Source organism: Lagopus muta, chromosome 11, assembly GCF_023343835.1.
Source record: "Lagopus muta isolate bLagMut1 chromosome 11, bLagMut1 primary, whole genome shotgun sequence".
Taxonomy (NCBI): Eukaryota; Metazoa; Chordata; class Aves; order Galliformes; family Phasianidae; genus Lagopus; species Lagopus muta.
This window is the reverse complement of record NC_064443.1, coordinates 8,596,585-8,623,866: the sequence shown is the minus strand read 5'-3', so window position 1 is coordinate 8,623,866 and position 27,282 is coordinate 8,596,585. Positions and strand designations below refer to the sequence as shown.

Genomic DNA, 27,282 nt, shown 5'->3' with positions numbered 1-27,282 from the left:
AGCCCCCTCTTGGTGTTAGGGAAGGACAACTCTTGTGTCTGGTCTGAAAAGTTAGAACAAGAATACTAGGTGTGACATGCATTGTAAGCTGGTCACAGTTTTCACCCTGTTCTTTAAAAAAAAAAATCAATTACTCAAATTACTGAGTGGAAAATCTTTCCTATTTTATGTTTTTGGTGGTGATTAGATTTTATGTGTGTTCTGTGGCTTTTTTCTTTTAAAGATGTTGTGTCAAATAAGGAACACATGTTTTAAGCTTTAAGGAAACATGTCTTTTTTTTTTTTTTTTTCAAACTGCATTATAGCACATAGGCTTCTGCTTTTTGTTCACTGTTGTTTTTGTGTGTATTCCTTTTGCTTCCAGATGTATGACTATACATAGTCATTTAGTGGCAGTGAACGTGCTTAGCAACCTCTGTGTTTTGACATTCCCAGTACAGATAAATGATTTTTAGAATGAAAATCAGTGTAAACCTTGCCTTCAAATATTTATGTATTAGCTAATTATTTAATTACTTTAGAATTTTAACTCCAGGAGATAAGCTACCTTAACTCATGTAGCATAATGCCCTTTCCTTTGTGTCTCTCAGGAGCTGGTACCTACAAGCAACAGCAATGCTGTAGTAGCTCTTACACGGCTTTTTGAAATGTTAATTTGTCAAATGGCACAAGAGGATCCCACCAACAAAAATATCCGTGTGTGGATTATGGTTGGTTGCTTTTTCAAACCTGTTGTAAGATGTGTATCTGTTTCTGCATATACTTGTCTTCAAAATTAATTTAACTAACAAAGCCAACTTAGTTTGGGATTAAGAGAAATGAGAAACAGCTTTGCTTCTTTGTTGTTCCCCTTCCCCCCAACAAACTTCGGAGTTGCCAGGATGTGGTAGTGTAACAAGTAACAAATACAACTAAATATTTTACTGTATTTCCAATTAGTTGGGATTTTACTGTGTTTCCAATTAACTGGCATAACTACTGTTTTTATTAGGTGTGCTTTCCAACTAACTGAGTAATTAGCTAAAGCAGAGGATCTGGTTTCCCTTATGGAATGTAATACTTAGACAGAAAGATGCGTTACATGTGTCTCTGTCAGACTCATTGACTTGGGTGAGAAAACTTCCTTGGGAGGAGAGTTTTCTGTGAAAGAAAGATAGACTCTGTGTCTGACTGTTAGGGCTCTTTGTAGGATTTGAAAACAAAACAAAAACAAACAAAAAAAAACACAAACAAAAAACCAAAATATAGATGTTTCTATTTAAAACTTAGCTTGAAAATTCCTAGATCCTGGTCTGTAATTAGAAAATCCCTGAGATAAGTGTGGCTGATCTGTTCTCAGAGTTTGACATGTGACAGAATGCTTTAGTCTGTGTGCTTTTTTTTCCATGTATTTTCTTGAATGAGGTTTTAGTTTGTCATTAATCAGATTTCTAGATCCCTCTCAACCAGGTTTTATTCTAGGGCAACCTGTAAATATTTTTTCTGAATTACCTGATAACTGGACTATAGAAAGCTCAGATTATGTATCAGTTTTTCAGACTCTTTCTTGTTGTTTCGCCCTTGCAGGGTTCCTTTGCTTTTGCCACAGTCTGGTCCATTGGTGGCACTTGTGATAGTGACAGCAGAATCATTTTTGATACTTTCTTGAGGGAAACTTTGGCTGGGAAATCTGAAACAAATCCAGTACCAAAGGCCGTGGGAAAATGGGAGTGTCCCTTTGAAGAGAAGGGTTTGGTGTATGACTATGTGTATGAGGTATGATTTCTTGCTTCTACACTGATAGAAGAAAATTTGTACAGTCTGAGTGGAATGAAAATAGAGCTGGGTGGATATTTTAACTTTATCATAGAGTTTGTTGAATGTTATAAAGCATTAATGTTGAGCCAAATCCCACAGTGCATACTTCATTTATTATTCTTTCTATAATACAAATGTTCTGACCAGTTTTTTAGAAAATACCAAGCTGTGCATACCAGTTATGATTCTTTTCTAACTAAAGCTAAGCTGATAGACTCAAGTTTGGTTTTCTACAAACCAAAAAACTTCCTAGAAGGGAAGAAGGATATTGAGCCTATAGGTGATTTACTACAGTTTTGTTTTGTATCCTTTGAAAATACTAGGAGAGCAAGTACTTGCTCTTCTGAAATTAAGCTTATGTTCTTCTGTATGGTTGCTGGATTGGATTTAATTTTTGCTGTTGCTTTTTTGTTTTTGCATCTTTTTTCCAAGATGAAAGGCAGAGGACGTTGGGTTCATTGGAATGGGTTTATTAAAAATATTGATTACAGTGATAAAAATGTGAAGATTCAAGATATCATAGTCCCAACTATGGATACAGTCCGGTATACCTATTTGATGGAACTGTTTATTACCCATGGAAAGTAAGTTACTTCAATACAAATTTCTGAATTACTTGTCATAGGTAGAAACATCTCTTACTCTTTCCATTGATTTCATGTAAACTTTATTTGGCCTATTAAAAATAGGAAATTATTAGAAAGAATGCATTTTATTGTCTCAATTCTGGGTTTGATTTGTTTTTTTTTGTTTGTTTGTCTTTTTAAATGAAGTTCTCTTGTAATCTTGCTTTATTATGCTGATTTTGTGTTTTTCTGTTGATGCTGTTACAAGAGCCTGAGGAATTTTTGTTCCCTCTTTCTTCTTTGATACTGAAGTATATATTATTCTTTTTTATTATTAATCATAAGTTAGAATCAGTTGTACTAGTCATTTACAACCATATATACGTGTGTGTGTGTATACATTTGTATTTATCATGTAAGGGAACAAAAGATAATAAATTCTGGCATAATTTCAATTGTGAAGCTTGTATGAAGTTTAAATTGCTGAAGACTTATGGGAGCAATGTAACCTCTGCGTGCGCATACATGCTCAAAACCAAAAGAGTGAGGGAATGAGGAAAGTCTCTTCCTCTTTGACCCCTTTGTCTTGTCATTGGGAGCAAACTAAAATTATGAGGAAGCTATATGGTTATGTATTTCAAAACATCACGGTGTCTTCTCTTTTGAAGACATTTTGTTTTTAGAGGTAGAAAAACTCAAAAAGCTTCTTCTAGTGGCAGTTAATTTGTAGTTCAGATTTCTGCAGACTATGCTTTCTTTTGTTTTCTTTTGTTCTTGATGAAGACCACTCCTTTTAGTGGGACCTACAGGTACTGGGAAATCTGTATATGTCAAGGATAAGTTGATGAACAACTTGGATGAGGAGCGCTACTTTCCCTTTTTCATTAATTTTTCAGCTCGAACCAGTGCCAACCAGACTCAGGTTAGTAGAACAGGCAATTTGTCTTTTAAAATTGTGACCTATATGAATATTTAATCTTCATTTTAAATATTCCTGTCTGCGTTTTAGAACATTATTATGGCCAGGCTGGACAAGAGGCGCAAAGGAGTCTTTGGTCCTCCAATGGGAAAAAAATGCATCATTTTTGTAGATGACATGAATATGCCTGCTTTGGAGAAGTATGGTGCACAACCCCCTATAGAACTTTTAAGACAGTTCTTTGACCACGGAATTTGGTAATTATTTGAAATAAAACGGAAACGTTCAAGTTGCTCAATATGGTGATAGATTATTCACTTGAATTTTATTTTAAAATACTTCTTAAAAAGCTTTGTAGATTTTATGATAGCTTTGGTTTATATGGAAAACATTAAAGTTTGGTATCTGTTTCAGAAGTTTGTGTCAGGTTTCATTGAAGTCTTGTTGAACAAGTAATCCTTCAGACCAGCATGGTTTGTTAAAATTAACCAAGGCATAATCAGTTACAAGGCTAGGGTTTTTTCTTGTTGTTGTTTTTTATTAATGATGTTTTTATATATATCTGTATGTTATGCGAGCAGAAAGGGTTTTGTAGCATAGATGCATGGCTGATATCTTTGTCTATCTGAATATTGCATTATAACTTTTTTTTTTTTTAAGGTATGATTTAAAGGACACATCTAAAATTACCCTCATTGATATACAGTTGCTTGCTGCTATGGGGCCTCCAGGCGGTGGGAGGAATCCTGTTTCTCCTCGATTTCTGCGGCACTTCAATGTTTGCTCTGTCAATTCTTTTAGTGATGAAACAATGCTCCGCATCTTCTCTACCGTAGTGGCTTTTTACCTGCGGTCTCAGGAATTTCCTCCTGAGTTCTTCTCAATTGGAAATCAAATTGTCACTGCCACTTTAGAGGTAAGAGGCAAATGTCTTTATGGAAGTTTGCTTTCTCCAGTAAAATTCCTCTACAGCAATTGGTGAAACAGCGCTTTCAGATATTGTGTTTTTTTTTAACATACTGGTTCATATGTCTTGATAAAATTATCCAGTTTTCTGGCTGCAGTAATCCTCTTTTTTAGGAAAACTGTCTTTGAGTGTATTTTTTTTTTTTGTATGTCAGTGTGAGCTTCATGGTGCCTGTTCACAGGTAGATCAGACTGCCGTGTCTTTGGAGATCAGGCAGGCACAGGAAGTTTTCTCATGCAAAGGCAAAATGAAAACATCAGTTGCAATACCGAGAAAATTCCTTCTTTGAAAGACTAAGATAGAAGAAATCACCTCCCCACTCTCGTTCTTCTCCCAGTTCTTATGCTAATTACAGACACATCACAGCAGAATTAGGAAGCTAATGTGGACATGCAGCTTTATAAAATCTGTCTCTAGTATGGCAGAAGACATCACAAAAACTTGTGAAACTGAAGTCCTCTGACACAATTGTATGCAATTTCTAAGTGTTTTGTGAAATTTCTTGTTGCCGATTTTTGCAAATGTACCACACGTGCAAGAAAAGGAATGGCAATTTGTGACATCTTTGCAAAGAAGCTTTGAGCTACAGGCATAACATCAAAATGTACCTTTGATGGCATTTTACATATCAGAAATCAGTAGCAAGGGTTAGCCTAACATAAGTATTCATCATTGAAGAGATGCATTTAGGGTGCTCATATTTGACCACTGAGGAATTCTGAAGAAAATTCAGTAATCTCCATAAATTAAAATGGCTGAACTTGCACAGGAGACATGAGTTGGGGATTATTAGCAGGTGGCTTTTTCTTCTGCTGCAGAACTGAGGCACTTGTCACACTTTTTCAGTACTGCCTGTACCCAAGTATGTATTCAAGTCTTAATCCACCTCATTCTGAGGAGTTGCAGAGTTGGTATTTAAGAATCTATGTCAGATGAATATATTAACATGTGAATGATGAAGCTGACTAACTGCTGCCACTAGAAATCTCTTCATAGGTTCTGTTTGTTCTTATAAAAAAGGAAGGGATTTGCAAAAAACTTCTACTTCTTTAAGAAGAAAATGGTAGCAGCTCAATACAGCTACTATATGCTGCAGTTTGAATGCATTTAACTACATATGCTATTTAAAATATTCACTTAAGCAACTTAGACTGATTTTAGAGCATTGTCTTTTAATGCTGTTGTGCAGCTTTTTCTCATCAGACTGCATCAAAATGTGTTTATACTGTCAGACTCTTATATATATATGTCTGCTAGATAGAGAATCTATTTCAGCATGATTTTGCATGCCAGTAAGCAATAATTCTGGCTCCTAGGTTTTAGTATAGTGGAAGAATTGAGCTTTGGATGCAGGACAACAGGCAAAACAAACGTGTGCTCAGTAGTGTGGATATAGTAAGACTGTAAAACTTGATTTGGGAACAGTGCTCTGCTGATGTTCCATGTAATGACAAATGACAGTATTTCCATCATACAGTAGGTTAGTGACAGCTGATGTGAATTACAGTATATAACATATTAAGAGGAGTGTCTTGTGTCTCTTACTGTTCCTTCAGCATTCTTATGGAATTTTAAATTTTTTGAATAATTTCTAGGTATACAAACTCAAACTGAAAACCAAGGAAAGTAGCATCGTGTATCATTCATTCCTTCACTTGAAGTCAGGACGTCTGAATAGTATTCCTGGTCCTATAATAGATTTATTTGCACAAGTTCCAATTACTTACACCACTTGCTAATTTTGACTAATAGTATATGTATGTGAGAAGAACCTGATATACTCACAAGACTCTGAGATCTTCAGACATTATTAGCATTTCTTAAAGTTGTGAGCTGTTTTCCTTGGAAAAATATAATTTTGGAAGATCTTTTAAAAGATATTGTTATATAGCCATATAACCAAATTGTTGATTGTGTGTTTATTGTCTTTAGATGTATAAGAAAGCCATCAAAAATCTACTGCCCACACCAGCCAAGTCTCATTATACGTTCAACCTGCGTGACTTCTCACGTGTTATCCATGGCTGCTTGCTCATTAAGAGGAGTTCTGTTGAAAGCAAACAGACAATGATTCGTCTGTTTGTACATGAGGTATTTCGTGTCTTCTACGACCGTCTGGTGGAAGACAGTGACAGAGCATGGTTGTTCAATGTAATGAAAGATATTGTGAAAGAGCATTTCAAAGAAGCGTTTGATTCAGTTTTTGCACATCTGAGACAAGGAAACACACCTGTGAGTATCTCATTAATCTGCTGCAAAATCATTGCTTTGTTATAAACTTGGGACTAGAAAGTTTCTCAATTGCAAGTGAAATTTAGTTTAAATATGCTTGAAAATTGGAATTGAGTTTGGAAATGAGTTCTTCAGGAAAAAAAAGAGTTAAAATGTTTGAGAGACTTTGACTGTTGTATGTAAACTTTTTTCAGAATCGTATTTCATTTAAAATGTGGGTGAGCTTAGTTTTCCCTTAAACAATTTGTGTATCAGAAATTCAAGTAAAAATTGAATACAACTTGTTTTGAGCTTATCCCAAAAAAGCTGAAGTATTTATGTATTAGGAGAATTCTTCTACCAAGTGTAGTCTTTTATTCAGAGCTAAGAAATAAAGCATCTAATTAATTGGTAAGTAAGCAGAACAACTTTAAAAAAAAATAAAAAAAATCTGTAACATGTTTTCTTGGAGATGCAGTAGCACATACTGAATCAATGGACAATGGCAGATTACAGGAAAACAACAACACATGAGTTGTAAACAATCCCTACCACAGATGTAGCTGGGATATGCGCATGGTACAGTACTTACAAGTAGAAATGTTATGACTAGACTTCCAGAGCTTACTGGGTAAAGAGACATTCCCTTTTTAAATCTAGCCTGTGACTAATTACTGTGGTAGACTGCTTTCTTTAATTGTAGTGACTACTGTGTAGGAAAATAAATAAATAAATATATCTATGTATATAAAAATAGATAATTTTGAGGGGGTTTTTAGTGAGTTAAAATATTGGAATGCCTGCTTTGCTGCCTTGAGTATTTGTCTAGACACTCTTTTTTTCCGGCTGATAAATATTGACATTACACATGAGCTTATAATCTATCGTGTATTCACCATAGGTAACAGAAGAGAACATGAGAAGTTTGTTTTTTGGTGACTATGTTAATCCAGAACTTGAGGAAGATGAAAGACTTTATATTGAAATTCCAAGTATTCAGCTGTTTGGTGATGTTGTGGAGCAGTGTCTGGATGAATATAATCAAATCCACAAAACAAGAATGAACCTTGTGGTTTTCAGGTGCCTACCATATGTATTATAGTTCAAAGAGCTCTATGCAGCAGTTGATCATTCACTTTATCCAATTTTGCAGGCTTGTTTTTTATGTATATATCATCCCCTTCACATGCCCACACAAGTGGTGGTGTGCTTTTTTGGATGGAAACAAACCATTTTTTTTCTCTTAGCCATTTGCTTCTTTATATCAGAATGTAAATAATAAGTTTTTCTCCAGAGGGCCTCTTTGAGTGCATTCTTCAGTTGATACAGAAGCAACAAATGTTTGGTTCTGGACTTCTGCTGAGCCTCTGTTACCAGTGAAGATGGATGGTTTACCCATTCGTGCTTTCATTGGACTTTCATTCAATGAAAGACAAAGGTTCTAGGGTTGAGGTACAAAGTGAGATAGAGCAGACAGGCTGTGACAGCGCTGTGTTATTATGCAGCACGAACGCTCTCCACTTGGGGCATGTGCACAGCTTGGCGCTGGGCTCACCTCGTGACACTTTAGGCTCTGCAGGCTGCTGTGATTTCCTTAGCTTAGGATCAGGCTGAGCTACAACTGAGACAGATTAGGAGGATGGAACTCCATCCTCCTCCTATTTCTAGAGTTTACTGCCTCGTTGGCACTGTAATAGATGATTTGTGAAGACGATTACAGTTAGTTTATGTAATTTAGGTCATTTTGACAAACTTGTTTATACAAATGTACTGGTAGTGTGAAGGGCTGGCAGCCTGAGGAAAGGCCTCTTCCTGAGTGTAGAAGTGATATCCATGTTATGTCTTAGAGGAGCAGCCACGAAAGCGTGTTTGACTGTGACCTTAAAGGCCATTTTCATGGATAGCATCCTGATTTGACTCTGGAGTATTTTGGTTGTTTAGACAAATAACAGAGTTTGTCTGCTTTGAAAGACTTCAACCTGTTTAAATTTTATTACACTTCAACTTAAGTGCCCTGTGTGCAAAGTCTCCGATAGATTTTGCTGCATAATTCCAAAATAAGTTATGCTTATGTTTTCACAGTAGATAGGACTCTAAGTAATGTGCAGCTCCTGCTTTCTGAATATGCTGTTCCCTTCTTTACTTCACATAACAGACATTTTTATTTTACTGTTCTGTGGTGCATGCTACTGCCTTTCTGCCAAATTTAATTTGGAGGTGGTAATTCTGTATATGTTTAACAGATTCACTGGTGCACAAGTGTATGTGTGTTTATCATTTTGGTAATTAATATGTCTCAAATTTAGGTATGTGTTGGAACATTTGTCTCGTATAAGCCGTATTCTGAAGCAGTCAGGAGGTAATGCTTTGTTGATTGGCATGGGAGGAAGCGGACGTCAGTCTTTGACTCGTCTAGCAGCATTCATGGCAAAAATGTGCGTTTTTCAACCAGAGATTTCCAAAACCTATGGCACAAATGAATGGAGAGAAGATCTGAAAGTTAGTATTAATAACCTCTTTGCATCTTGATTTAATTTTGATGAAGAATGTTTTGGAGTTTACAATAATTTTAACTGTCGTGCGTTTTCAGAACCTCCTGAAGAGTGCAGGTGTAAAGGGCTTGAAAACTGTATTTATAATCACAGATGCCCAAATTAAAGAGGAAAGTTTTTTAGAAGACATTGATAGTCTCCTCAACACTGGGGAGGTACCCAATCTTTTTGCAGCAGATGAAAAGCAAGAGATCATTGAGGTATCTTTTAATTCTCTTAAATGTCATCTCCATTTTGTCAGTTCAGTGTGAAATATGCCTTAAATCAAAATGGCTTCTGGACACATGCACTTAAACTTGAAGTTTTTTGAGTCTTTTAGCAGAATCAGCCAGTTATTAGTAAACTGGAGTAGCTTATGCCTACTGCAGGCTTTAATTCTGAACCTCACACTGCGTACAGAGGCATTAAGTTGTGCACATAGGAAACTTTGTTTATTGACATATATGCTGAGGCCGTAGTTAGTGTTTACATTACACTGTGCAGGAGAAGAATGTAGACATTTGCTTTTGTGGTAGTAGCTTTTCTATAACAAGAGTAGTAATTTGCCTCATCTGTTCGTATGTCCTAAATGTCTTTGAGTGATGAAAGATTGATTGTAAGTAAAAAAAAAAAAGCTTTTTTTTATGTATTTATCAGTGGAAGACTTTGGCTCATCATTTCATGAGGGAGCAGATTTTAAATTTTGATTTTCCAAATACATCTGAACCATCTGCCTCAATCAAATATGTCTTATCCTTCTGGAACTCACGTTGTATTTTTAATTTTTGTTCTCAGCTGTTCAAAACGGCAAGTGATCCTTTCTAGAATGACTTGTCAGGGTCACAGACAAATAATGTACTATTTACTCATATTTACATATTCTTAAATATTAATATTCGCTCATTTACTTATTCTTAACTAGTCGTTCTGTTTGTGTTGTTTGTTTTACTTTTCATTTATTAATAAAAGATTTTTGTTTAGTGGTGATGCTGTGAATAACAATATTGTTAAATACAGAAATACTTAATGAGTAATTATATGTACAAAGTATATTTGTATATATTATTCTCAAGGGTATTCGTGCAGTAGCTCAAGCTGGAAGTAAGCATGAAGAACTCAGTCCCTTGGCCTTATTTGCATTTTTTGTGAACTGCTGCAAAGAAAATCTCCATATTGTAGTAGCATTCAGCCCAATTGGAGATGCTTTCCGCAATCGTCTGAGACAGTTTCCCTCACTTATCAACTGCTGTACCATTGATTGGTTCCAGGTATGTAAAAGTATTTGTTTTTTTTCCCCAACAAACTATGTCTGTTTTTTAATAATCTCTATATTTGCATGATGTATTTCCTTTTGTATTCAGTGTAGTATTACTCTGTTTTTTCAAATTTTTGAAATAGCATGGGCATTTTTGGCCATATTTTGGAAGCTCTTCAATATAAAATCTTAGCATTTCTTCAGCGAGTCAAATTCAGACTTTGTTGCTACAGATTCTATGTTTCCAAGTGGTGATTAATCTCAGCACGGTGGTAATAATTTCTCATTTGATTGCATAAGGTGTATATTTTGAAGGGCTAGATTGTAAAATGGTCGTAATTACTCTGGTCTGCTAAAAAGCATCATGGCAGTGACTAGCAAATACGTGTTCTGTTGGAAGGTTATAAGAATAGAAGTTAGAAAACTGTTGTAACTGATAGTCCTTGATGTAAAAGCAGTGTTATTCTCAATTTGAATACAATTAGCTTTATGGGTTGGCCTGGTGTTGAAGTCAATTAATTTATATGCCAGAGGATGACAGATGCAAAAATCTTTGGGTAAAATGGTAATATACAGTTTTAACTAGAACATCATCCAGGCTTCATTAGGACAAACTGTGTGGGCAGTGACCCTGTAGCCTGATGCATTCCTTATGTCAGTTCATTGCTCTTGAGATGTAGCTGCGACTAGTGTGTCTCATGCTGGTGTATCAAATAAAGAAGAAATCTTTTTTAAGCTTTGAAGACTGCTAGCAGCTAAGTCTTACATGTTCTTCTCTCCTCATTTCTCTCTCAGCCATGGCCTGAAGATGCCCTTGAACGTGTGGCTAATAAGTTCTTAGAAACACTGCAACTCACGGACAGCGAGCGTCAGGAGGTTGTGGCCATCTGTAAATACTTTCATACTTCAGTTTTGTCACTTTCTTCAAGGTCAGTCTGTTTCTTCTAAAACCAACATGTTAATTTTTAAAAATATTAAAAGGCACAAGATTATGCTGTTGAAAAGAGTAAAGTGAACAACAGAACTCAAAATTGTTCTACTAAGAATAAGAAACAGCCAGCTATTAGGTGGCTGAATATCACTGCTACTCGTTTCTGTCTTATAAATTAATGCATAAGCTGTCCAGCTAAAAAATATTGTATACAAATGTAAAAACTGTTTAATCCTCTTATTTGTCAAACATTTACACATCTTTTCTACCGATAGTTAAGGTGAAAATAAAAATAAAAAGATTAAAAGTGTTCTTTTCTTGTAATAGGTTCTTTCAAAGTCTGAAACGCCATAACTACGTTACTCCTACTTCTTATCTTGAACTTATTGCTGCCTTTCGGAAACTTCTGACTCAGAAACAAGACTCTGTAATGAAAGCCAAGAGGAAATATGTGAATGGCCTAGATCAACTAGCTTTTGCTGAATCACAGGTGAGATGGGCAGAATTGGAACTGAAAATACAGAATGGTTGGTAGAAAAAGGTCTTGTTAGAGATAAGTCAGAAACCTTCCTTCAGATCTTTAAATATACTGGCTTAGAAATAGATTGAAAGTCTTAAAGAGCAGCCTTAATGTGCTAGCTCCAAATCTGGTTAAAATTAAAAAATGATTCGCATTCTTGTTTGTGTCCTTGTGAGCAAAGTATGTTTCTAGTTTAAAAAAGAAAACAATTATTCTAATGATGCACAATCCTGTATTTCTGCAAAGAGAGAAGTGATCCATACAGTTTTGTTTTGCATTTCTTCTCTATTACACCGAATAACTTGCATGATTTAATTTCAAGCAAGTTGTTTGAAAATTCTGCACAATCAGTAAGATACTGATATTGAAAGATACTGGTATGAGAAATTTCTTCTGTTTTTGTGTTTCTACAGATGTAGCTGTCCAAAGGCCTCTAAGCATAGCAATATATAGCTTCCCTTTCCTAAATAGTTGGCTATAAGTGAATGCAACTCTTAAAATTAGAGATTATACACATGAGATAAAAACAACAATACAAAACAACAGCACAGTAATACTCTGAAGTATTGTGTTTTGAAAATGTTATTTCTTTATATTAATAGTCATAACATAAAAACTGTATCTTATATAAATTGTTGGAAATTATGGCTTGAAATTCAGAATCCTGCCTGATTCTTTTGCATGTGTTTAGGTTGGTGAGATGAAACAAGAACTAGTTCAGTTGCAGCCCAAATTGGAAGAGGCTAAAGTGGATAATGCAAATATGATGAAGGTAGTTCTATATAACATTGTCTTTTTATTGTAAGAATATGCATGTGCATCAGTGGCCTCTAAGAAAACTAGATGCCTCTTGAGAAGAACTAAAGAGAGAGTACTTGGATGAAGAGTTGACTAGTAGCTGAAAATAGAATACATTTCTGTAGTCAGTGTTACAGTATTACAGACCAAAGCTATGAAAACTCACCAAAAAACCATGGTTTTGAATTACAAACTAATGCACAAACTTTTTTTGTTTCCTGAACATCAAATGTACTTTAGCTGTTATTGACAGCAGTCTGATTCTATGCAGTGTACTTACTGTTAAAGTTCTAGAACACTGCTGCATTATACTAAGAAACAAATTGTTCCCTCAACATAAATTGAAAATATATAAAAATATTGAAATACTGAAAAACAGAGAATATCAAAGTATTCAATAACTGCTGTACTAGGTAATCTCAGTTTGTGCCATCATTCACTGTTCAATAGGAGGTTCACCCCATGTCTTTTTCTTTAGACTATAGAAATAGAATCTGCAGAAGTGGAACAAAAAAGAAAAATTGTAAAAGTAGATGAAGAAATTGCAACGAAAAAGGCTGAAGAAGCTCAGGCTTTGAAAAATGAGTGTGAGAGTGATCTGGCAGAAGCAATCCCAGCCCTGGAGGCTGCGCTTGAAGCTCTTGACACTTTAAAGGCAAGTTAACCTAGACTTCAGCATTTGGAAGTTATTTATTATAATGAAGCTATTATATTGTTTGGGAAAGAATACACTGAGATAAAAGGATTTGGAATGTACTGCATTTCCTAGGCTTTGGCAAAGGAAATACATTATCTGCAAGAGCCATAGTTGAGTAGATTTCTATTTCATGTACTCATAATACGAAGTGGGAGATTGGACATTTATAAATTTATTTTTTTCATTTGCAAGAAAGTGCACCTGGAATGTAGGTTCCCAAAACCTGAAGTTACCAGCAGTATTATCAACTGGATTTTCTCTTTCAGCTCAGTTATTATTGACCAGTAATGTGTAAGATGGCATATGCATACGGCTAGAAATTATTTGGATCTTTAAGTAAATATTTTCTGCTTATCATGACTTAAACATGATCTGAAAGCAGTATTTTTTTGAAAAGTCATGGAGGAATTACTTTGTAGGACTTGTGAAGTATATGAGATGCTTAAGGTGGCATTTATGAAAGTGTATTAAAAATATTCTAACCTGGACTTTGAAAAATATAATTTAACTGTTACTTTACAGTTGCTGGCATTTATTTCATTTTTATTACAGCTGTGTGGGATAAATTCATGGATATTTTTTACTTGTCTTGCTAATGCTGTATAATCCCTTCTAAAAGTTCTCTATAATTATATTATTTGACAATGATGTTATAATTTTCTTTTTTTTTCTTCTATTAGGTCATTTATCTTAGTGGTAAGAATCACAATAAGTATCATATTTTTTTTAATTGTGGTTTTTATTTTAGCCTTCTGATATATCAATTGTTAAATCAATGAAGAATCCCCCATCTGGTGTCAAACTTGTCATGGCTGCTGTCTGTGTCATGAAAGACATAAAACCTGAAAAGATTCCAAATCCTTCAGGGACTGGAGGCAAGGTAATGTGACAGATGAGTTTTGAGTAAAACCATAATTGATGTTCTTCACAACACAGAGCACTTTCTCAATAAGTAAGGTAACCTGAAGACCAGTAGTTTAATATTGACTACATACATTGTTTCATTGCAAACTCCACCTCAGACATTTCCGGTGGCTAATGCACACAATTTGGGATTCTGGAACCTGCAAAGAGAACTCATTTAATTTGCTTGACACATAAAAAATAAATAATTCCTCCCTAGTCACTGGTTGGTTTTAAATATGGTTTGAAGGGAAATATTTGACCTGACAGACTTTTTCCCTTTTTCATTGCTGTGTCATTGAGATACATTATCGTCAGTTTTAAATGTGTATGAGTTAATTTGAAGAGGTTTATAAATTTTGTTTTTGTGTTTGTTTAAAAATTTATAGTTATTTCCTACTGTGTTTTGTAGATTTTAGATTACTGGGGTCCAAGCAAGAAACTCCTTGGTGACATGAATTTCTTAAAGGATTTGAAAGAGTATGACAAGGACAATATTCCAGTAAGGCTTTTGTCTTGTTTTACAGTAGTTGTTAGAATGCAGATATCTCCTTCTGGGAATTATTTAGGAATATTGTGTATGATATTTTCTGCAAATGTTATTCTCACACACTTCAAAGGAGGGATATCCTTAGTTAGGTATAGTTTTTGTGTGTTTAGTAGCTTTTTGATCATTTGTTCATGAATTCTCTTGTTCCTTTTAAGACTATATAAATTCTTGTTGCCACCAGTTCTTTTCAGAGAGCAATCCAGAAATCTCTTTTAAGTGATGTGAGAGCTATCTCCTTTTGTTGGTAAAACATGATCCTCTTAGCCTCATTAGAAGTACATTGCTTTGGGTTTAGTTTTTGCTTGTTTTAGGGGAGGCAGTGAACGTTTGCTCTGTGTCCAACCTTTCCATGCCTTTTTTGTGTTAGTTTTTCTGAGTCAGTTACTCCAGCATTGCAAATATTTTCACTTTAAATAACTGTCCACACTGACTCTCTTCATAACGTTTTTTTTTTCTAATTGTGTTATTTTTGATTGAATGCAGGCTGAAAAAATGGCGATATTTTCTAAGTATAATGGAAAATACACAATAAACCCAGAAGATACAAAACTTTAAAATCTGACCTGCTGCCCCAAAGAAAGAGGGCAAGGTTCTTGCAGTTTGCCAAATTGAATAGAAATGGAATATGCTTTGTCCTTCATAAAACTTGTTCCAAAAAGTAGGCACAAGCAATGTAGTTCATTCAGATCTTGCCATAAGTCAGTAGAAATATGTTTTTATGCTGAACCCCGACAGTTGTGTTGAGAAATGATAGTAAATAATGAAATCAGCAGGTTTTGCATCAAGGAACAATGTAATTTAAAGGCTTATGATTGTAATGCTTTTAGTACTTAGGTAACTACAGCATGGATGGCATAGCAATTGTGCAATTATAAAGGATAAGGAAAGGATCGGGATGAGAACGTGAAAGACCACAGAGAGTAACAGGAAAATCAACACAAACAAATGTGTTTTCTACAACAATTCATGCTAAGTCGTTCTTGACTATATCAGAGTATGGAGAAGTGACAATCGGTGTAATTTGAAGTGTCAGCAGCTAACCTTTGCCATGTGAAAACGTTAATGGCCTATAATGCACTTGTCATCCAGGCAGCTGTCATGCAGAAGATTCGGGCTGAATACCTGACTAATCCAGAGTTTGATCCGCCAAAAGTGGCGAAAGCTTCCTCAGCAGCAGAGGGTTTATGTAAATGGATTATGGCAATGGAGGTGTACGACAGAGTTGCAAAGGTATGTTTTTGATCCTCCTCCCGTGATGCTGTGAGAGCTTTCCCTTGATTGGTGTGTTCACCTTTAACATTGTTATTTAATAACAAATACGCAAAAATATGCCTTAAACACTTGTGTATTTTTTGTAATTGAGTAGGTGGTTGCACCCAAGAAAGATCGTTTAAGAGAGGCACAGCAGTCCTTAGCTGAGACGTTGGCACTCTTGAATCAGAAGAGAGATGAACTTGCAGCAGTTGAAAGTCGTTTGACTGCTTTGGAAAAAACTTTTAGTGAGAAAACTGAAGAAAAGGCTCGTTTAGAATTCCAGGTTGAGCTGTGTGCTAAAAAGCTTGAACGAGCAGAGAAGTTGATTGGAGGCCTTGGTGGAGAGAAGTCAAGGTCAGATTAAAGATATTAACGATATAATCTCTGTTGTAGAGACAAAATTAGAACTTCAGTTATCTGAGACTTGTCTATAATGTATGAATATGGGCAGCAACATTTGGGAGAGTTGTAGAGGAAGTCTAAAAATGAGATGAAACAACAGCTTAACATATAAGCCAACATATCAGTGTATGTACATAGAGAGAGAGAGAGAGAGATGTATACAATATAACAGCAACAAAAATGTTGGTTTGATCATCAGTGTCATAAATGTGGTGCCATGATAATTTGCAGCTTCTGTTTCTTGTAGGTGGAATGATGCTGCAAATGATCTCCAAGACGTGTATGATAATCTGACAGGAGACGTTCTGATATCAGCAGGAGTAATAGCTTATCTGGGAGCTTTTACTGCAGGATTTCGCCAGGAATGTACCAAAGATTGGAGCAGGATATGCAAGGTTACAATGTTATCTTTGATCTTATGTGTTTGTGTTTTTCTTTCTGGCTATTGCAAAAAGCTTCATAATGTGGGCCAAAGCTTAAAATCACTTCTCGTTTATTTGTTACTAGTTTAATAAAACTCATTAAGATTAGTGAGGTAAATTCTACTGGGCCAATACTGTGCAAATTTGGACTTCATTAAATAGGTGAGTTTACTTCAGGTTTGATGTAAAGTACACAAAATTGAGAGCACATCATTGACTTTGTGAGGCTTGATTATTACTTCAGTATAATCTCAGAATTTTCTCTATTTTACCTTTGAATGGAAGAATTAACTTGAAAGTGCAGTTCTATGTAGTTTGACATGTATTTCAGCAGTAATTTCATTGTTGGCTTTGCTGACAGCTCCAACATATGTATGCTAATGCTGTAATTTATACATCAGCGACTTGTGAATCATGTCACCAATTTTTGACTTTTATATTGAACGGTTAGAAATCTGAATTAGAAATCTGCACTAAATCAATGGAAGATATGGTCATTAGATGATTTTCCACTTGCTCTGAGTTCTTCAAGGTGTTATGTTGAAATAACTTTATGTATTAAAGGAAATATATTTAGAACATACAGAAAACTAGACATGACTCTCATAAAGATAGGGGAGAGACGGAGAGAGACAAAGAAAATACTCAGTGAGGAAACACTTCAATATTCAAAATGTGATTTCACATTTCTCAGAGTTCTGTTATACTTGATCCTCACTCACATTGCTAGAAGGAGATGCACTCTGTCAGTTTGAATCAGTGTCCTTTAATAACAGATGTAATAAAACACGGAATAAAGGTTCATGGGTTTTTGCAAATTTTTTTCTTTCTCTTTTTTTTTATTCCCCCCTACAGGAGAGAAATATCCGTTGTTCTGAGAATTTCTCTTTGAGTAATACTCTGGGTGACCCAATAAAAATAAGATCCTGGAATATTGCTGGTTTACCAACTGATGTATTTTCTGTAGACAATGGGGTCATTGTTGAGAATTCAAGACGTTGGTGAGTGACAAAGTTTCAATTTTCCAATCCAAACTAGATTTCACTTAAACAAAACTAAATGTCTAGAGGCAATGTAGCTTCTGTGGATACAGGGTATCAGAAAGCACATCTGGAAATCTTATATTCCAGTCCTGTGAAATGTAATAAATTTAAGAAGTTTAAGACTAGATGGATATGTATATGTAGTTAGTAGAAGCTTTTAAAATGTGAATTGCTCTTGGAAACAATTTTTGGTTGTTTTTCTTCTGTTTTGTACCTGGATGTCCTATTACTGGCATTTGTGATAATCAGTTTTATGTGGCAAAGAAATGCTGGTGCTTTAAAGGTTTATGATTTGCGTTATGTAAATTTCAGGGCCCAGATACTGCTGTCCATTCAGGTTCTGCCAATTATGAAGTTGTCAGATTTTATATTTTTATCATTTAAAGATATTACTGTGTATCTCACATGTCTATACAAAGGGTTGTTTCAGGACCTTTAAGAATTATTTTATTCCAACTGCAGTGTAATCGACATCATCTTTGAAATTAAATGATGTGGAAGCTTGACTTCGCTATCTGCAAATGTCTGCACTCTGCAGGAATACAAGATTATAAAACCTTCTAGTAATGTTCCTGTGATCTGTATTCCCTTAAGAGTCTTAATGTAGGGTCACGTTTTATTTAAATTACTGTGTATAAATCCATTTTTTGAGTCTTACTGAATTCTCTGAGTGGTGCAGTAAAAGTAGGTTGTGATGTTGCTCTTACCTGACTTGTATGCAAGTACCTACATAAGGGTGAAATCAGCAAGAGCAGAGGGCTACAAATTTTGTTAACAAAATTAAAGCAGTCATCTTGCCCTGCTGCTCCTACAGCTCCAGCCTTGTGCCAGCTGACATACTGACCTCTCAGATTCAAACTGTAACTAATTGTTGACTCTTTTGTAAAGTGCAAAGACAAGGAACTCAAAATTACCGCAGTTTATTTCTATGAAATGAATTTAAAAATAAACAATTCTGCTATTTCTAGCAGAAAGGCAGAACAAAATCTTGCAAGAGATTTGCGATCAGGTGTTTTATGAAAAAAATTGGGAACATTTTTTGCAACTCTTGGAAGTATTTTGATGTTGCTTTTCAAGATGTGCTAAAGACCTTATCCTTATTTCAGTGGTGTTTTAATAGAACTGAATCAAAATTGTGTCACTTTTTCCTTGACAGCCTGACACAGACACATTTTAAGATAGTTTATAATTTTAAAAAACTTCTGCAAGAATTGACAAAACTGCTTTGTGTGTTTCAGGCCATTAATGATTGATCCTCAAGGTCAAGCAAATAAATGGATAAAAAATTTCGAGAAAGAAAACCACCTGAATGTTATTAAGATGAGTGACACAGATTATATGAGAACCCTGGAGAACTGCATTCAATTTGGAAATCCTCTTCTGCTGGAAAATGTTGGAGAAGAATTAGACCCATCACTTGAACCTCTGCTGCTTAAGCAGACTTTTAAACAAGGTACGTAAATATAAATTTTGAACTCTGAAGTGAATTACATTACTGTTATTTTACAGTCTATAATATTGTCGTGTACTTTTCTTCTTTCTTTCTGGTTTACCACTGCCTGCACATTTCTCCTGTGCTTCTCTGAAACTCGCTGAGTAGCTCTGAATTTGATTTTGACCAATATGTTCTCCTGTCTTTACATGGTTTTCTAGTTTTCAGATTTACACAAAAATGAAGAAGACTAGAGCTCAGAAATGTTTTTTTTTGGGAACTTATTTATTTCAGAGATAATTGATAGAAAGGGCAGTCAGATTATAGCATTTGAGAGTAATTCCATTGTTCTCAGCAAAATCTGGTATAGGGTTGTGCACACTAAGGGTACAGTAGAAATTGAACTGACTCAGTTTTGTCTATGAAGAGTAAAAAATAACTTCCATGAAGTCTCTGAAAACTTCAAAGATGTCATATTTGTTTTTTTAAAATAATTTCTTTTTCAGAAAATCTGTCATAGAGAAGAAATTTGCTTGTTTTTAATCACAAAAGTAATGTCTGTTTGCTGTAAGCAATTGACATGAAGGATTTCTCAGTGTTTCTCATCTTAACTTTAGGAGGCATGGATTGTATCAGGCTTGGTGAGACAATTATTGAGTATTCCAGTGACTTCAAGTTTTTTATTACCACGAAACTGAGAAATCCCCATTATATGCCTGAACTCGCTACGAAAGTTTCTTTACTCAATTTTATGATAACACCAGAGGGACTTGAAGACCAATTGCTAGGTATTGTTGTAGCAAAAGAGAGGTATGTGTCTCTAAATGCAAATAGTCATTTCAAGTATTCAGTAGCATAATTCCAAAGAAACGCAAGGTAAATTTATTGCCAAGCAAAAGGGATGTTGCATGTTGTAAGTGTTGCTCCATGTCTGTTTCCTAAGTAGTCCTATAGAAAGTTTGCTAGGACTTCTGGAAGGCAAACAGATAACGTCACATTTACTGTGGGATGTGTCAGCAGGATAATTAAAACTTTTGCATTTAAATTAAAATCACTGCAGTTTTTTTTCTTGTCAATTCACTCCTGAAATATTCCTTGAATTATTTAAGTAATATTTCACATCGTTTTCTACGTTTGAGTCATTACTGTCAATTCACAGTTTTGACTGAGCTGCCAAACATAGGTGAAGAATTAATCTTAATTTTGTATGAATTATGTAGAGAGCACCTCTGAAATTCATCACAGGTTATGTGTCAACCATCACTGAAATATGGAATAGTAGTTCCTGGGTTGTACGGAGCTGTCTGTGCGAGTGGGCCAAATTCTATTTCCAAAAAATGTATTTCAAGGAGTAAATTTATTGCATGTATCACTCACTGTTCTTTCAGACACCAGAATTAGAATAAAAGAAAACTTGGGTGTGATGACATGTGTGGAATGCTAAGATGCTGAAGCTCAGTCAGTCATTTCCAAATAACGAACTGAAATCTTGCAAACAGTTCTGTACTCATTTATAAATATGTGCTCAACAGTAGAAACCCATCTGAACTACAGAGAACATTCAGTAATATATAGGATGGGGAACAGGGCCTTTGTTTTGTCTTCATGGGCTGCTTTTATAGTCAGCAGATGAAAAGCACTGACAGTTTTTGTTGTGTGTGTTTTTCTTTCTAAGACCAGAATTGGAAGAGGAAAGAAATGCTCTCATCCTCCAGTCTGCAGCCAACAAAAAAAGTCTAAAAGAAATTGAGAAGAAAATTCTAGAAACCCTACAGTCATCTGAAGGGAATATTCTGGAAGATGAGACAGCAATCACAGTCTTGGATTCTGCTAAAATAATGGCTAATGAAATCACAAAAAAGCAGCAGGTAAAGAGTGTTAATGTTATTTCCTTAAAAATATGTAGAGCTGAAATATAAAATTTGCATCTAGCAGAAGAACTGTGAGTTGGGTACAAAGCATGTGGGAAAAATTCTGTGCTTTTGAAATGTGAAGAACAGTAAAATTTGGACCATCCAAGAACCTCCAGCAATGGTTTATTCAGTCTCCAATAAAAAGTAGCAAATTCTGAAGTTAAGGTAAAATGTCAAGATGAAGGAAGGTACTAATTTTAAGAACAGCAACAAAAAATGATATATTAATTAGTGTTTTGTATTAATAATTAATAATATCGAAACCTAGATTCTTTTGTTATCCTTAATGCACAAAATATCATCTGATGTCCATAAGTGCTGAATAATAAGCAAATACACGTGCCTTCGAAATTTCTGTAGACTTTGCAGAAGTCAGAATTTCTTTAAATGGAAATTGTTCTTACTACTTGTTAATGCCAGTTAGAAGTAAGCTCAGGATATGCCTAATGTGAACACTTGGAAAAACATTTTTGTATTCAAAGTTCTTTTGTGTAAAGCTGATTTGTAGAAGAGTAAGTAGAGCTTAAATATACAAACAGTCTGATTGCCCATATTTCTTAGTATTACAGAGATGAAAATTGATGTATTAGAGACTAAGTGATGCATCAAGGCTGATTTTTCTAGTTTGTCCTTAGTTTTGACTGTTGCATCCTGCCCTGTAGGTAAACAGATCAGGCAGTACTACATTGAAAGTTGAGCATTTTACTGGTGTAGTTTGCTAATTTTACTGTGGTTGTACATTTTGAAACAAAAGTTATATTATAAACTGATATGTAAAAGTATTTCAATAATGTTATGAAGTAGTAGAATTTTTGTTCTAAAGAAAATATGGAGAGCTTTTCTTTGAAATGCACATCTTGAAACTGCTGTTGATGTTCAGATTGCAGAGAAAACAGAACTGAAAATAGCTCAGTCTCGAGAAGGCTACCGACCTATTGCAGAGCATTCCTCAGTGCTGTTCTTCAGCATTGCAGACTTGGCAAACATTGACCCCATGTACCAGTACTCCCTGAGCTGGTTTGTTAATCTCTTCATCAACTCTATTCATGATAGGTAAATACAGTATTTCTTGTGTAAAATGAAGTTTTCTTTCTCTTACGAACAACTTCCACTGTTTTTAAACCATTTACCTCTTGGCCCTCCTTGAATGTGGGATTTTAAAAGTAAATGTGATGTGTTAATAAAATAAACGCTCTTTTTAGTTACTGTTTGTGCAAATAATGAGCTGTAGGTGTGCACTGGAGAACTGCAGTATTTTTAAGAATGTTCCTTTTAGGAAAGTTGTTCACTATGAACGTTGCAAGGGTGCTGCCACCTAACTGCACAAATGAGGCTGCCTGAAACTTTCAAGAGAGCTGTAAGACATCATGGCTACTTGAAATTTGGGAAATCAGCGCCAAAGTCCCTTGTGGAGCGTGTGGGCACATTGCAACTCCTTCATGGCCTTAAGAACATTTAGATCTCTTCATTCATTTGCTTTAGTTATTAAATGTGAAGTCTCCATTTTCTTCATTGTTCTCTTTTTAGTAACAAATCAAAAATTCTGGAGAAGCGACTTCGATACCTGACTGACCACTTCACATACAGCTTGTACTGCAACGTCTGCCGCTCGCTGTTTGAAAAGGACAAGCTGCTCTTTTCCTTTTTGCTATGCTGTAATCTTCTCATGTAAGCTCATTTTTCTAACATCTTTTAATAGCAGAAATCAATTATTTTCTTACTGTGGAAAGTATTGATAAGAGAACATTCCTGTGCATATTGGTAACAGCCTTTGGAGTAATGCCATGAATGCTTTGGGTCCTCAATAAGTGAAAGAAGTGAGTGGCTGTGGGGTGCATGTAGCCTTCTGTAGCCTTTGGGTATGTTAGGAAAACAATGATCCTGTGTTTATTTAAAGCAGTGGCTTTATCACTGCTACATCTTTTTATCATTTTGAAGAAATTGGATAATGCCACATAGCATCATTATTTCAAAAGCCGTTGCTATTATTTGAGGCCAAGCTTACAAACCAAAGAATTAACGTGTCATTACTGCAACTTCTAGGCTTTCAACTGTTTTCCATTTTCCCTTATCTTCCTTTCATACTGTTCTACATACATCATGAGATTTCAGTTGTAATTTTCTCTCTTCTAATTCTAGTTGTCTTTCTGGGTCCTTTTGGGGGGTTTTAATTTTTGGTGTTTTAATTTTGAGTGAATAAATCGTGAAAGGAAAGATAAGTTCAGAATCGCATGATGGTAACTGTAGTGTGCATACCTAAATTGCAGTGTGTACATAATGTCCATACCTGTGTATGAACCGTTTTTCCTGGCCTGATCTGTTGCTCCACTGTGTTCCCACTACCCATTTATTTATAGAAAGTTTTAAAAGTCAGGAATTGTAGCACTTTTAAAAGCAAATACGCAGATAGATATCGTTTTCTTCTTGAAATCCTTACTGCAGTCTTAATCAGTTGTTTTTTCCCACTCAATTTCTTGATTGTATGGATAGTAGCTATTGCTGCAGGAAGGTATTGCTAAGTGGCAATAAAGTGTGACTTGGGAAAAAAAAAACCAAACTTTTTTGTTATATAAAATTATATCCAATTAATAAAAAACACTTTTTGTTATATAAAACTACATTCAATTTAAAAAAAAAAACCACAAACTTTTTGTTATATAAAATGATGTCCAATAAAAAAAAAACCACAATGTTTTGTGATATAAAATTATATCCAATAACTGAATTCCAATTGTTTCTTTTTTCTTTTTGTCTTTTTTTCTCCCTGGAATACAGGGCTAAACATGAAATAGAACGTCAAGAGTTTATGTTCTTATTAACTGCTGGTGTGGGTCTCAAGAATAAATACAAGAATCCAGATCCATCTTGGCTACCAGACAAGAGCTGGGATGAGTTATGTCGTGCCAGTGAAATCCCAGCTTTGAAAGGACTGAGGTACAGTAAAGTGACATTAACTATACTTAATTGATTTTGACCAAGTTACATTTAATATGCTGAGAAGAAATATTGATGAGTGGAGTTTTTCCTGAAACAAGAAAAGCCAAAAATTGATGCAGTCATCCCATAGTCTTCCAGAAGTGAAGCAATGCTAAATGCAGGAGGAAGCAGAGCTTACTGTCACGTTAAAAGCTCTCAGGTTAAGTCTTGTGTGTTTGCAACAGCACGATTGCAAAAGATCTTCATTCAGCTGTAGGATTGGTTTCTGGTGTACATGAGGATTGTGAGTTACAGCTTGTTTTATCTATCATAATCCAACCTATAGAACTGCTTTTTGATAAACCAAACTCCAGGTATTTACAGTAATTGTAAATGCTTTCTCCTGTAGGAGCAATATCACTGAAAATATAGGTGAATGGCAAAAAATTTATGATAGCAAAGAGCCACAAAGCTTTCCGTTACCAGAACCATTGAATAAAGCATTAAATGAATTACAGAAGATGATAATTCTCCGGTGCTTAAGGCCAGACAAGGTAAAATCAAATGTCATTGTGAGTTTATAGACCGTTGTAGATCTTGCAGCACAGTTTGCAATACTTGTTAAAATAACCAATCTGTTTTTCACTGTATTTTATCAAGAAAATAAATGCTATTCTTATTTTTTCAGTTGAGCAGTTCACACGTCAGAAGCATCATCTGAGATCTTCTGTGTGGTGTGCTTTTGCAGTTTTCAGAGTGTACACATCATTCTAGTTTCCTTCAAATTCTCATTTGTGTTTTGTCTGTTCTTTGGTGCCCCTGTGCAATATGTTAGCAAGAAGAAATACAGAGTATCCAGAGCCGTGTGCTTTTATACTGGGGTTGCAAGGTGAAGAGGGATGAAATATGTTCAACAGTTAAATAAGACTGTTAACATTTCTACCTTATTTCACTTACAATTGTATGTAATTTAGGAACAATCAGTGTTAGGAATTAAAGTACATATTGCACTTGCTTATTAGTAAACATTAATGTAATTGTTTGTAATTAATTCTAGGGGGAAACATGCTCATCTTTCTCATTAAGTAAAGCATGAATTAAAGTCTGAATTATAATTCACTTTTATTCATATGAGATATTTTCCTTTTTATGTGCCACAAGCTTTTTTGTTATCTCTGGGAGGAAAGAGAAAAGATGGCAGAGGTGTCAAAATGAGCTGAAACCTTCACTTGTGAAACATTCAGCAAAACTGCCAAGTAGAGATGTGTCTTTCTAGGCATTTTTTCAGAAATTTAGCTGAGTGCAGTTAACTCTAATTTTTGGAGTGCAGTGCACATTAAAGAGTTGATGGTCTCTATTTAACCCTTTTCCAGATCGGTCCAGCTATAACAACATTTGTAACTGAGAAACTGGGCAAGAAATTTGTAGAGCCGCCACCTTTTGATCTAACAAAAAGTTACTCAGATTCAAATTCCACAATCCCTCTCATATTTGTGCTGTCTCCAGGAGCAGATCCCATGTCCAGTAAGTATACATGGAAGGTGAGAACAGAAGCTGAGTACAACCTTGCAGATTTGTTCTTCAACAGATAGTGATTATTCTGTTCTTTGTGCAAGTAGATTTGAGTGCATAAAGTCTTACTGATAGAATTCTATTCTTCCTAAAAATGGGAATGCTATTTTAAATGATTAAATACTTATGTTCTACTTCAAAGTCATACCTTCATGCTGTATGTACATTTAAATAAATATTTATTAACTTCTTTTTCCAAGACATACTTCTTTTTGATGAAGAAATACTAAAATCTTGTGCTTTCTGTTCAAGGCCTTCTGAAATTTGCAAATGACAAAGAGATGGTTGGAAGTAAATTTCAGTCCATCTCATTAGGACAAGGACAAGGACCTATTGCTACAAAAATGATTCAGGAAGGAATGGAAGAAGGAGCCTGGGTTTGTTTACAAAACTGTCATTTAGCTGTTTCTTGGATGCCAATGCTGGAGAAAATATGTGAAGAGTTTAGCAGTGAAAAATGTCATCCATTCTTCAGACTATGGCTTACAAGTTACCCTTCCCCAAAGGTACGTGTGTTGACAAACATTCTTTATTTATGGAAAAGTTGGTGAAGTTTTAACCTGAACTTTCATATTGCAGAATGAACTGATAATGTGGAGCTTCTCTAAAATAACTAGAGCCTGTTGAAGTGATAATTTAACCATTTAAAATTATTTCTAACCATTACAGTATCAATCTTGCTTTGTAATATTTTGATATTGTGAAGTATGATGCTTTGCATTGTAGTGAATGGAGCTGCATTTTGCCAGCATGTATAATTAAGAATTTTTGATGTTGTCTATAAGATTTTGTTTCACATAAATTCTAAAATTTAATTTTGCAGCATACATACAGGAAGGTGCAGAATACCATGAAAACACTTTAAAATAAAGGTTTAAATAATAGTTAAAGATAAGGTGTTAAATTTCTAAGTATTTTCTTAAGCTTTAATTTGATGTTTAGAATGTGACTTCTCACAGTTGTTAATACAGCAAACAGAACATAATAATATATTTTCATAACAATAGAACATCTACTCCATACTTTCTGAATGTAATCTTGCTATATTTTAATTTCTAGTTTCCAGTTACCGTTCTACAAAATGGAGTAAAGATGACAAATGAGCCTCCTACTGGCCTCCGACTAAATCTTCTTCAGTCATTTCTTTCTGATCCTATTTCTGATCCAGCATTCTTCTCTGGGTGCCCTGAAAAGGAGCTGGTACTTTTGATCTCTTGACTGTTTGTGTATGTGTGTGTGTGTGTGTGTGTTGTGCTTTTATTTGTTTATGATTTGGTTGTATCCATTGAAAAAACAAAACAAAACAATTTCTCTCCAGTGAATATCATAATCTATAGTGATTGTGAGTTTAGGTTTTGGAATGATACCGTGATACTGTTCTAAATAGAAGCACGTCTGAAGCCAAAGCTTCCTTGTAAAAGTGCAAAATTACGATAAATATAAGGAGAAGCATTATCATTGTTGAGATGATAAGCACTCAGAGCCTTTTCTTGCTATCAGGGATCAGTGCTGCAGTGCCCATGTCTCTTACTGGTAAGTGAGGAACCACTTAGGTAGTCCTTACCTGTGAAAGAAGTGAAAAAACACTGGGATTACTTAGGGATGAGTTTTGTAATCATTGTAGCTATAAGTGGATTCATTTAAGGACTTGCATTAAGCAGTACAACTATTTTATGTATTTGT

At 35.0% G+C, this 27,282-nt stretch overlaps 2 protein-coding genes across 5 annotated transcripts in view; one reads left to right on the top strand and one right to left on the bottom strand.

Moving 5' to 3' along the window:
• Positions 1-27,282, bottom strand: part of LOC125698633 (sarcolemma associated protein) — a 403,851-nt gene that overhangs the window by 164,872 nt on the left and 211,697 nt on the right. The gene's annotated exons all lie outside the window — the stretch shown is intronic.
• Positions 1-27,282, top strand: part of DNAH12 (dynein axonemal heavy chain 12) — a 62,195-nt gene that overhangs the window by 28,451 nt on the left and 6,462 nt on the right. For 2 of the 4 annotated variants that reach the window (XM_048957214.1, XM_048957213.1), the window contains 31 exons: positions 591-710; positions 1,567-1,755; positions 2,230-2,381; positions 3,147-3,285; positions 3,373-3,539; positions 3,943-4,198; positions 6,182-6,481; positions 7,362-7,540; positions 8,767-8,959; positions 9,051-9,212; positions 10,065-10,259; positions 11,042-11,175; positions 11,505-11,667; positions 12,389-12,469; positions 12,974-13,150; positions 13,941-14,072; positions 14,508-14,597; positions 15,735-15,875; positions 16,012-16,253; positions 16,549-16,696; positions 17,579-17,724; positions 19,005-19,219; positions 19,816-20,008; positions 20,874-21,066; positions 21,992-22,164; positions 22,639-22,779; positions 23,887-24,045; positions 24,437-24,581; positions 25,401-25,551; positions 25,852-26,105; positions 26,659-26,799. In XM_048957214.1, the coding sequence (XP_048813171.1) occupies positions 591-710; positions 1,567-1,755; positions 2,230-2,381; positions 3,147-3,285; positions 3,373-3,539; positions 3,943-4,198; positions 6,182-6,481; positions 7,362-7,540; positions 8,767-8,959; positions 9,051-9,212; positions 10,065-10,259; positions 11,042-11,175; positions 11,505-11,667; positions 12,389-12,469; positions 12,974-13,150; positions 13,941-14,072; positions 14,508-14,597; positions 15,735-15,875; positions 16,012-16,253; positions 16,549-16,696; positions 17,579-17,724; positions 19,005-19,219; positions 19,816-20,008; positions 20,874-21,066; positions 21,992-22,164; positions 22,639-22,779; positions 23,887-24,045; positions 24,437-24,581; positions 25,401-25,551; positions 25,852-26,105; positions 26,659-26,799 (5,271 nt within the window). Of the gene's footprint in view, positions 1-590; positions 711-1,566; positions 1,756-2,229; positions 2,382-3,146; positions 3,286-3,372; positions 3,540-3,942; positions 4,199-6,181; positions 6,482-7,361; positions 7,541-8,766; positions 8,960-9,050; positions 9,213-10,064; positions 10,260-11,041; positions 11,176-11,504; positions 11,668-12,388; positions 12,470-12,973; positions 13,151-13,940; positions 14,073-14,507; positions 14,598-15,734; positions 15,876-16,011; positions 16,254-16,548; positions 16,697-17,578; positions 17,725-19,004; positions 19,220-19,815; positions 20,009-20,873; positions 21,067-21,991; positions 22,165-22,638; positions 22,780-23,886; positions 24,046-24,436; positions 24,582-25,400; positions 25,552-25,851; positions 26,106-26,658; positions 26,826-27,282 lie in introns of all 4 variants that reach the window. The other 2 variants (XM_048957216.1, XM_048957215.1) reach the window with 2 other exon arrangements.